Source organism: Prunus avium, chromosome 6 (genome assembly GCF_965620075.1).
Source record: "Prunus avium chromosome 6, drPruAviu1.hap1.1, whole genome shotgun sequence".
Lineage (NCBI taxonomy): Eukaryota > Viridiplantae > Streptophyta > Magnoliopsida > Rosales > Rosaceae > Prunus > Prunus avium.
In genome coordinates this window covers 30,412,872-30,424,171 of record NC_142289.1, presented here as the reverse complement: position 1 = coordinate 30,424,171, position 11,300 = coordinate 30,412,872, and the positions used below count along the sequence as shown (strand labels likewise).

Sequence of the window (11,300 nt, the reverse complement as noted above, 5' to 3'; positions counted from 1 at the left end):
GGATAAATAACAAAAAAGGTAACGAATTTAATTCCACGTCAACACACATACATAAAATAATACAAGCGCTGAGAATGGGATTGTTTCCCGAGAAATTGTTGCAAGTTAATTCACGGTTTGTTTCTCAAGAAAGTGAGAAAGCTTCTTCTTTTTCAATCGTAGTCCAGAAAGTAAAGTTAATTGTAAAAGTAAGCAATTAACCGTACATAAGTATCAATATCAACCAAGTGTACCAATATCAACCAAAAGACAGTGGAAACAAATTCTTCGTGCCATCAACCCCATGACACTAGGCTTATTTTAATTTATTCTCAGCATTCGTGTTCTGGTTGTGCTCTTGTTCTCTTTTGGTGTATCGATCCAATTTTGCAGGATTCAGTCTAACTAAGTTCCAAAAGACTGGAAACATACAAGATCTTCTCGACCAAAAAACAAAAAAAAGTTCCAAAAGACTGGAAACAAATGGTTTGTATCATCAACCCTATGACACTAGGCAGAAATTAGCTTGTTCTTAGCATTCGTGTTATTGTTCTCTTTTGGTGTTTCGATCCAATTTTGTAGGATTCAAGCTGATTTAGCTTGTTCAAGGCATCGACCAAGTTTAAGGCAGCACGGGTTTCGAGTGCCTAAACCTTATCCCGTGACACTAGGCAGAAATTAATTGAAGACTCTTATCTTACATACTAAGATATTTTAATGTACTTTTCTTTAACAAAAAACTAGATTTTCAATACGGAAAAGAGTACGGAGGCTGAGGGTGGATTGTTCTTGAGAAACTGTTGCAAGAAAATTTACGGTTTGTTTCTCAATCAAGTGAGAAAGCTGCTTCTTTTTCAATCACAGTCGAGAAACTAAAGTCAGTAGTAAAAGCAAGAAATTAACCGTACATAGGTAGCAATATCAACCAAAAGACAGTGGAAACAATGGTTCGTATCATCAAACCCTGTTTATTTTCCAGGAAAACAAACAGCACTAATGGAAATGCATGAAATGAAACTGACAAGATCTTAAATCTGAAGTTACATACCTCAGTTATTCTTCTTGCCCACCCCCGAAATATACGGTTCCAGATCCTGTGGATGGAGTACCAGTTGTACAAATACAGACACAAACACCAAGAGCCATAACAAGGGAGAGATCTGCTGCTTCGTTGTGTTCTTGACCTTGGCATCCGTTTCTTTCACTGCATCTGTCCCTGTTTTCGTATTCGTGCAGTAATCCTCCAGTAATATGATAAATCAGTTGAATTGTATAAGACAGAGTGCCATGTGAATTTCTGATACAGATTGATTCTAATACATATTGATATATTCCGATGTGTGAAAGTTCGGAAATTATAGATTCTGTGCTAAAATTGATATTGTAGAATGTTTTGGTCTTGGCAACCATTCTGTAACACAATAACATGTTTCCCTGTTACAGTTTACATAAATAAATTAATGAACCCCTCCTAGAATAACACATAAGGTCCGAACCCAAAAGAAAAAAAAAACCTACTTCGGAAATAATATGTACATCTCAGGCCAAAATTTTGTAGGATGCTCATCAACCCCTTGGAACATGAATTCATCCACTTCAAAATTCCCTACTACTAGCATAAAAACTAGAAAAAGAAAAAGGGGAGGAAACATTTTCCAGGGAAAATTACAGGTATAGGGAAGCTGCAAAGACAATGTCCCTCTTGATTTTCGAAACAGCCTCCTCAAATTTTGACTCGAGCTCAGTTTCTCCAATAGACTGGGCTGCTTGTATAAGTTGCTGAAGAACTTCCTCTAATCTCCTAATAGCCCTGATCAAGCTTCCCTCAAAAACAGGTGTAACTGACATGATCTCGTAGAATTTGGACCCTTTCGCCCAAGCATACAAAGCCTCCATAATATCAGGCCGAAATGAACTCACAAAGCTGTCAACATCAATTTCCACCTGTTGTGTATATAATGCAGAAAAGCATTTCAATGTAAAACATGTCAAGAAGGTAAAACTTCAATATTTTGCAATAGCACGGATAAATTTGAGCACTTAAATGTTTCACAAAATAGTCCAGTTGGGTCAGTTTAGACCAATATACCAGTGGGACCAAACAGTGCATGCGCACTGAGCAAAGATCATAGAAATTTATTATACTATTCTTGTCCACAGGCAATAGCCATTTAATTTGATAATATTTAATCTATGAATCATAATATCTTGGTGGTCTAAATGTACTCCACACAAAAAGGAATCTAAGCTTCTCACAAATTTTACTGCGAAAGATGCATGAGTATACATATGGTTTGAATGACCATAGAACTCTGGTAGACTGATCATATACAAGCTTTAATTGATACTCAAATCAAGTTGGTCGTATAAAGATGATTGAATTCGCACAAGCTATCAGATTATAACTCAAATGATCATCAAACTCCTTATGAAACTATGATAGGATTTCCAGTTTTGGTAGTAGCTACTTCGCAGCCAGAGTTCAGGATGACAGAATGGCAGAATGCGACCACTGACCATGGATATGGGACCTTAAGTTCTCTAGAAGGTATAGATTGTTATTTTTCTACAAGGACACAAACACTACATCAAAATACTTTTGGGAATTTTTGTGTCACAGATCTTTAAGTAAATTAGTTAGCATTATCTAATGTATACGACTGCAATCAGGAAGGCCCAACAAAACGGGGCTGTCACTTTCTCAAGTTGTCCTTTATTTTAGACAACTCAACATGCACCCAACTTTTCTTTGACCATTATGACTTCCAAACTTCCAAGTAAGAAACATTTCATTCAGGAATAATCCCCTGTTATCTAGAGTTCAGTTTATTTTCAAACGAAAATTCAGCTGTACCAGAAAGGAAGTCACTTCTTTACCTTGCACTCAAGCTGAACCTCAGCAACCCTCCGAGCTGTATCTTGTAACTGAGAAAAGAGCAGGTCAAGTTCTTCCCTTGGTTTTGTAGCATCCTTAAGTTTCTCCTGCCACACAAAACATGAGAGAAGAGACACCATCTCTTCCACCTTTATGTCCTTAAAAACCCCATTGAACATGAGCTCAGTCAAGGTCAACTCCTCTGCACTACTGATTTCACAAGCAACTTTACCCTTCAACTCCACAACATCATCACTTGTAACATATCTGCATTTCAAGCCACAAAATTCGTGATATAGAATTTCTGGTTTTATAATAACAAAGTTACACAGAATTATGAAAAGTTGGCCAATCCTTAAAATCTGTCTCTAGCGTGATAAGAATGATAATTTTTAAATTTTATACTATATAATAAGCAAAGAGTAACATATATCAGTATTAAAGAAAAAACAACAACATCATGGTTACAATAGAAAGTGAGGGAAGGCCAGAAGAAGGATAAAGAGAATCATTACCCTAGTCTCCGAAGAACCCGCTTTCTTGCCTTAAGTTCATCTTTAAAAGCCAACGCAGTGGAAGAGCGCATTGTTTTCTTGATCGACTTTATCTTGGCAGCCAATTCTTGCTTCATGTGAAAAACCTTAAGCTTTTGTTCTATAAGTGGAGAATTTGCAACTTCATGCCTGTCAAAGAGGTTCTCTAAAGCCTCGATCCTACGAGACACCTTCCTGTATGAACTACTTTCAATCTGAAGAACAGCAAAGTCAAGTTGAAATCAGTAACATATAGAATATTTAAATTAAAAATAATAAAGAATAAAAATTAAATTACAGCAGCATACCTTCATATCTTCTTCTGGATCTAGCATAGGAATCTTTTCTTTATCAAATCTTGAAAGAGTTTCAAGAACTCTCTTCAGTGTGTTTTCTCGGGCTTGTAGTGACAAAAGATCATTTGGAATGACCATACAAAGTCTACTCATAGTATTTATCTGTTCAGAAATATAAGACAGCAAATAAGAAGTTTAATGAGTGGTCAATGAATTAATACATGTAAAGGAAGTTACATGGCACCGAATTGAGAATGCTCTCTTAACGAATTTCAATAATAACTCATACACAGGAAAAATAAATCACATTAAAATAGAAGCAGATAAACAGCAGGAAGCAGCAGACATTTTACCTGAGATATGGAAATGGAAACAACAACAGGTTCTCCTGGCTCTTTTAGGGGAACAATTTTGATGGTTTTCTTTGCAACTCCATCTGCACCCACCCTACATCTTGTCAGGATATCCACTGTGTAGTCTGAACCTTCAGGTTTTCTACTTGCATCGTCTGGACAACACATGGGCCATTTAGCAACCCAAAAACTCAAATCAGAATACAGACTCTAAGCAATTGGAAATCCTAACCTTCGGAAACATTTTTCACCCGTTGAAAATTAAGTACCACTCCCCATGTGACAGGGTCTTCAATGGAAAAAGAGGGGGAAGCTTCATCATTCCTAGCACATTGGATTGACAAAAGCCTACCAGGTTTCAGAAATGGTAAGCAGTACTTCGGAGAAAGCACAATATCACGAAGTTCCTTTTTCAAACTCTTGTATTGCTGTAATAGATTGTAATAATTCTTTACACTATCTTCTTCTTCAATTATAATTGAATCCCTCTCTTGCTCAAGGTCCTTTCTTTGTTTCTGCAATAATAACGTAATTCACAATTTCACAAATCGAAAAACACAATAGAATTGATTATCTGTAATCTCTTAATAGATTTCTTTAGATTGTCAAGACACCTTGTGAAATACAAACAAATCTCAACAAAGATACAAAGAAAAGAAAGAGGAACTGCAATTGCAAGATTACTATCCTCATCAAAGCCAACTAACCTCAAGATTGGGGATGGCACGATCAGCTTGAAACTGATAGAATGAGTTACGAAGCAAATTTTCTGGATTACCATCTTCGCTGCGTAATTGATTCAGAAGCATGTTGTAGCTCAAATGAAAAGCACTGGATAGAAAAGGTACAGAGGTCAGAAGCATGAAAAGGGGAAAATTTATTACAGTTCAGATTGCTATTGAATAAAAATTTCAGAGAAAATGCATAGGTGTACCGGTCTATGTTGAAAATTGTATAAATGAGTATTATCATTTTTCTTTTTAAAGTTCGATAGCCAGAAGTCCACTGAACATGGTTCGAGGACTCGGTTTCAATTCTGGGGTCCCTTGCTGAATACAACAACCTTGGGACATAGTAAACTCTAACAAATAGCTAAAGCAGTACCTTGAGGAATTGAACCAGATACCCTGTGGGAACAAACCATGGGACAGTCCACTCAACTAAGCCCTCATTGGCAAGCTGTTGTTTCTCACGATATGGTTTCCTTAAATGTTTTTCAACGTTAAAAAGATATGTTGCCAGATATGTTTAGATATTTCTGGTAGCAGGATGCAAGTTCTTGTATGTATATATCATGAACAGCTTCTTCACTGCGTTTGTGCATACTTTTCTATTTTATTATATTAACAAATTATTTTGTTTCTCATAAAAAATATAGATTAAAAAGTAACACATTTACCTGTTCAAACAATCAGCACTTCCTTTGAGCATCATCTTAGCAGTAGATGGTTCCAGCTTCTCGTCTACCATGAGTATGCATATCCCACGTTTATCAATACCACGGCGACCAGCACGGCCGCTCATTTGTATATACTCTCCACTGGACAGCCATCTGAACTTATCACCATCAAATTTCCGGACATTGGTAAACACAACAGTTTTTGCAGGCATGTTCAATCCTATGCTGAAGGTCTCTGTGGCAAATAAACACTAAAGAAATATATTTCAATATTTGTACCACTTTGTTTTAAAAAAAATGCTAAAAATATATGTTACGATGCATATAATAAGGCTGGAATTGTGAGAAAAAGAACGATAATGCAACTTATTAAAAGGCTTTTCTGGCCAATATGTCCGGAACAGTATTGCCAACAGAATAAGTAGACCAATTTGGATTTTGGTTAAAAATAGTCATAGCGGTCTAGCCAGAACAAATCAAGACTTTCCTATGATAAAAAAGTCCAACTGCCAGGTCCAGATTTAAAATACTGTTTGGGATTTGTAACTAAGCCATTTGAAACAACAATAGATGAAACGTTATGCATAAAACAACAATAGATGAAATGAAATTTAAACCCAACCTTGATCAGACCATCCTGAAATAATAGTTCGATCACTTCCTTCAGAATGGGAAGCAAGCCAGAATGATGCACACCAATTCCACGCTTCAAGAGGGGTAGCATATGTGAAACCTGTTTTAAGCAGTATCCTAAGGAATGAATATCAAAATGAAATAAAGCAAAATTCTTAGCAGTTTCGGGCATAGAGATCACAAATTTAATACAAAACATGATTTCGAATAATTACACACCACTTTATCTGAATATATTTTGATTAACATTATGTACTGTCATTTTATTTGCTATTATATATGAAGTAAATTAGATTAACCCAGCCACTAAGTGTGTTCAGTTCCATTATGCTTTAACTGAACCATCAAAGCTCCACTTTGCTTACTCAACTGCCAAAGTCACGAGATAACTCAAATATTTAAAAGGAGTGCAAGACACATGCAAACAGATCAACTCAAGACTGATGAACATAGAAACAAGTTACACCTGACGTAATATTTGAGAAGCAGTAAAACAATAAATCTAAATTCAAAACCAAACACAAAGACATGCTTGAACAGCAATGCCAAGTCAAAAAGGAAGAAATGACAGCTTGCCTGGGGTAACTTCTTATCGTCATCCGAAAGCATATCCATAGCAGACCAGAAGATCTCTTCTATGTTTATTTTCTCATCGTCCCCATTTAGATCCATTTTTGACATCTGTCACACCAACCAAACAAAAAACAAAAAATAGGAACCATGAACAGGTGCTCAACAATAAGATGAAGAAACTAAAGAATTACAACAAAAATATTTTTAAAAGAAATTCAAACAAACATTCAGGGCCACATTTGATTGGATTCCACAAGGCTTCCCAACCAAGAAGTAACACTTCTGAATGAATACCCATCCACATACATATTACACTTGATCTTTTATCCAAAAGGTTGACAAACAATGGATGATCAAAACATAATGCATCATATCTACAACATGCGGGTAAAAGGGTTCAAAAGGTTCACTCTGCATAAAACTCAGCCAATAATAAATGGACAATTTATTGGCATGGGGCTTGACAGTGCTCCATGTCATTTAAAAAAAGTATAGTTTGCAATGTACCTGCATTGCAAGAGATTCGCACTCCCTTTTGCTAAAGCTGAAAAGTATGACAGGATCATACTGTCGTTGAATTATCATTTTCACCATCTTGAAGATATCACTTTCCTCGGCAGCCTTGCCCATGATCAAACCCTTCTGCCACTTTCCACTATCCTTCTTCTTAGCACCATCCGCAGCAGGGACAAGAGCATTTAGAGCTTTTTGAAAGCTGTCCTCGCGAAATTTCCCTTTTTCATCAACTACCAAGAACAAACCATTCCCTCCAGAAGGAAAAATATAATGCTGCAGAGGAGTTGGCCTATAATCGGTATAGACAATGTGGCAAGGCTGACGGTGAATCTTTGCGAGCCAATCAGCAAATTCCTTAGCATTTGGCACGGTTGCTGAGAGGAAAACAAACCGAGCATTCTTTGGAGCCATAACAATGCTCTCTTCCCACACCACACCTCTCTCCCGATCACGCATGTAATGTACCTCATCAAAGATGATCCAAGCCACTTCCCGTGTTACCTCTGACCCTTTGTACTGCATGCTACGCCAGATTTCTGTGGTCATAACCTGAACGAAATTCGAAAGTAGCTGATTAGCTCGGGAGCAATATGGCTAAATTGGCAATCTACCAAAAACCCTGAAAATCCAAAAAGAAAAAGACGCGCATACCAAGCAGGAAGCGTTGGGGTCTATTGTTACGTCCCCAGTCATCAACCCAACATCTGAAAACTGCTCTTTGAACTCTCTATACTTTTGGTTGCTCAGAGCTTTGATTGGTGAAGTGTATATCACCCGTTGATTATTTCTTAAAGACATTGCAATGGCATACGATGCCACAACAGTTTTTCCCGCCGATGTATGAGCAGACACCTATTAGCATATCCCCACAATTTCACAAATTATTATACTGAATTCGAAATACACCAATTTCACAATTCAAATAATTTCAATGGGAAATAAAAATTAAAATAAAAATTAAAGAAGAAAAAATCATTAAAAGAAATTACCATGACTGACTCGGCTTTTTCCAGGCACTTTATGGCTTCGGACTGAAAAGGGTCGAGAGTGAACTTGAATTTCTTGGCGGGCTCCGAAGCTTCTCCAGCAGAAGCAGAAGAAGAGGGAGGAACGACAAAACCCTCAGGGTAAGACACGTCGTGCAAGCACGCCGCGGCTTCGTCGTCCAAGGTTACACAACCATTCTCCTTCTTTTGTTGTTTCTGTGAAAATCCTTCTGCCTCGGCCTCCACTTCCTCCGACTTTCTCTTCAATGATCCCATTTCCATTCGAGCTTTTGCCCTACCCAAACGCGTCCGGCTCTGAAAGTTTGACCGTCCGATATTTCTCCGACACTCCAAGGATACGGTCCCGATACGGCGCTGCTGCGCGAAGTCTGTGAGGAAAATGAAGAAGCGTCGTCGTCTGTGAGGCTCTGCTGCGCGAGGAAAACGAAGAAGCGGCGCTGCTGCGCGAGGAAGACGAGGAGAGCGCCTTTTTGTATTTTTTAGGTTTTATCAGAGACGACGTCGTCTCATTGTTGGGCTTTTTTTTTTTTTCTTTTTTTTTTTATAGGTGAGACCTAAGAGTATCCACCGCCGACAGCAGTGACTAATCCCTTTCGCCGCGGGAGCTCTCCCAATGGAGGTAAACGGCTGGCCATGAAATGCGCTCCATTCCCATGGGCAGGGATCGAACCCCCAACCTCATGGTTAAGGAATGAGGTGAGCTACCACTACACCACATCTCATGGTTGTCTCATTGTTGGGCTTTCAATTTCACTTAAGTTTTTTTTTTTAATTTTAAAATTTTTACTTAAGTTGGAACCTAGTTAGCATATTCCCATTCAATACTCGTATTATACAAATACGTACATATTTTTTAATAATATTTTCATTTTCCCGTACACGTCTTAAAGACTCGATAAAATACACCTTTTTTTAAAAGCAAATGTACAATACACATATTATACACGTACGTACATATTTTTTATGTTTACTTGAAATGTGTTTTTACATAATTTTGAATAATAAAGACAAAATTCACTTATTACACACATATTTTTTACATATTATTAAAAAAATAATATATATTAAAATATTAAAATATTATATAATGGTCGAACTTTTCAGTTCTTGCCAAAACTTTACTGAATAAAATACGTATGTATTTTAATCATAATTTTTCCGTTCTGTGTTCTCCTAGCTACGATTGAAACGCATTTTTAGAGGAATAAACCTTTTTTTTCTTTTTTGAGACAACAAACCCATTCTTTAAGGAGCAAACTATGTTGTACCTTTTTAATTGTTATCAAAATGCATTTAATTTGGTTACATGTATTAATTGGTTTTTAGTTTTATGTTTTGAACTTAATGGATGATTATAACATGATGGATGCAATATCAGTTTTTGTTATTTATATTATTTTTTAAATATATAGTATTTTAGTCGATGTATAGGCGTCATATCTATATCCTAGTTTTTAAAATTTTGTTGTATCGACGAATCGTATCGTATTGTATCAACATACACGTATTCGTATTCGTGCAACATAGTTGAGAACCCTAGTTCTCGGTGCACCGGGAAAGATAAAATGAAGAAAGAAAAACAAAACAGAAAACTGTGTTGGATAGTGGTTTGGTACGCTACTTTGAGGTTGGAAGTCAGGGTTTGAATCCCCTTGGTTCCAGCCTCTCAATATTTATTGTAATTTTTTGCGATCAGTTCGGTTCAATGAACCATCAATCCTGACAAACTCAAATCGTGAACCAAGAAGTCTAATAAATTACATAAAAACTTTAGTAAATAGAAGAATATTAAGTATGATGGTTCATTGAGAAGGGTGGTGATGATACACCTTGAGTTAAAGAGGTGAGCAAAAATATTTCCCCTAAAAGATGGGGAAGTTATTGAAATGGTGGGCCCAGGGCGTGGCTGATATTTATTAAAATGGGGAAGTTATTAAAATGATGCAAATGTACAAAGTTCTTCTCCAACAACTCTCTAATGTATGGCCAAATTTCATTCAAATTGAAATATGAAACTAACAACTACACTGATCAATGGTGAAGAATAAATTCATATCAAAGCTGACGGTTTAGATTAATTTTATTTACATCATATTGAATGAAATTATATCTTATTGGAAATTAAAAAAATGTAGGTCGATTTGTTTAGAAAAAATAATTAAACCTAACAAAAAAAAAAACAAATTAATACAAGAAAATCATATTTATATCTTTGAATTTGCATCCAACTCCTTGGAGCAAAAATGGCATCTGCATCTCCCGGAGGTGTAAAGGAGATGTAAAAATAGCTTTATACCTCCGAATTTACACCTCCCCACTTTCCAGTAGGCCACGCTTGCCCGGGCAAGCTCTGGGTCCCATGCAACCAGGCCAGCCTGACCTCTAGCAGGCCACGCTTGCCCAGGTTAAAAACATTTTTACCGAATGTTAAAAAAAATTTGAATTACCGTGTGCTAGCGTCAGCCTTGATGTCCACCAACGGTAACACGCCACGTGGCATGTTATGGTCACTCCGATCGTTTTATCCCTCAAATCCAATGGCTGCCATTTATTTAGGCTCAAAAAATCTGGAAAAAAAAAAAATTGACATGTTTTAAAAAAATTACCACAAAATCCTTGAATTTTTATCTATAAATACATACCAATGTTGATCACTTTCAACATCAAATCCTCATACATTTTCTTCTCCTTATATTATTTTTCACTTTCTGCACAAAATTTTCTTCACTTTCATTTTTCATTTTTATTCACCATCTTATGACATCTTCCATCGAAGCTGGAGGAACATGGACAACTATGGAAGATGTTCTGTTGTGTGAGTCTTAGGTCCAAGTTGGTCATTGTCCGGTCACGGGCACTGAGATGAAATTTTGTCATATGTGGAAAAAAAATTCATGCGGTATTTTGTGAAAGATTGGGTTCGACTCGTACGGAAATGACCTTGACTAGTTGGTGGAAAATTTTGAATAAAGCATTGGGGAAATAGAGAGATGAGTTGGCAAAAGCAATGGACAACCATTGAAGCAGCAAAAATCTTAGCAATAAGGTAAATTATTTGTAATTTCCGTTTTATTAAATTTAATGTCCTAATTTTTTTTTTAATGTTTCTTACATTTCCAATATATTTTTATTGTTT

At 36.5% G+C, this 11,300-nt stretch overlaps 1 protein-coding gene across 1 annotated transcript; it reads right to left on the bottom strand.

Moving 5' to 3' along the window:
• Positions 1-1,308: 1,308 nt before the first annotated feature.
• On the bottom strand, positions 1,309-8,619 carry MTR4 (RNA helicase, ATP-dependent, SK12/DOB1 protein). Its single transcript, XM_021956503.2, has 13 exons — positions 8,147-8,619; positions 7,809-8,009; positions 7,149-7,706; positions 6,645-6,749; positions 6,058-6,168; positions 5,436-5,686; positions 4,744-4,867; positions 4,269-4,551; positions 4,037-4,191; positions 3,696-3,845; positions 3,370-3,602; positions 2,857-3,121; positions 1,309-1,923 (listed from the first exon to the last, which is right to left on the bottom strand). Exons 1-13 carry the CDS (start codon positions 8,423-8,425, stop codon positions 1,645-1,647), a joined length of 2,994 nt encoding a protein of 997 aa, XP_021812195.1. The 5' UTR covers positions 8,426-8,619; the 3' UTR covers positions 1,309-1,644.
• Positions 8,620-11,300: the final 2,681 nt, after the last annotated feature.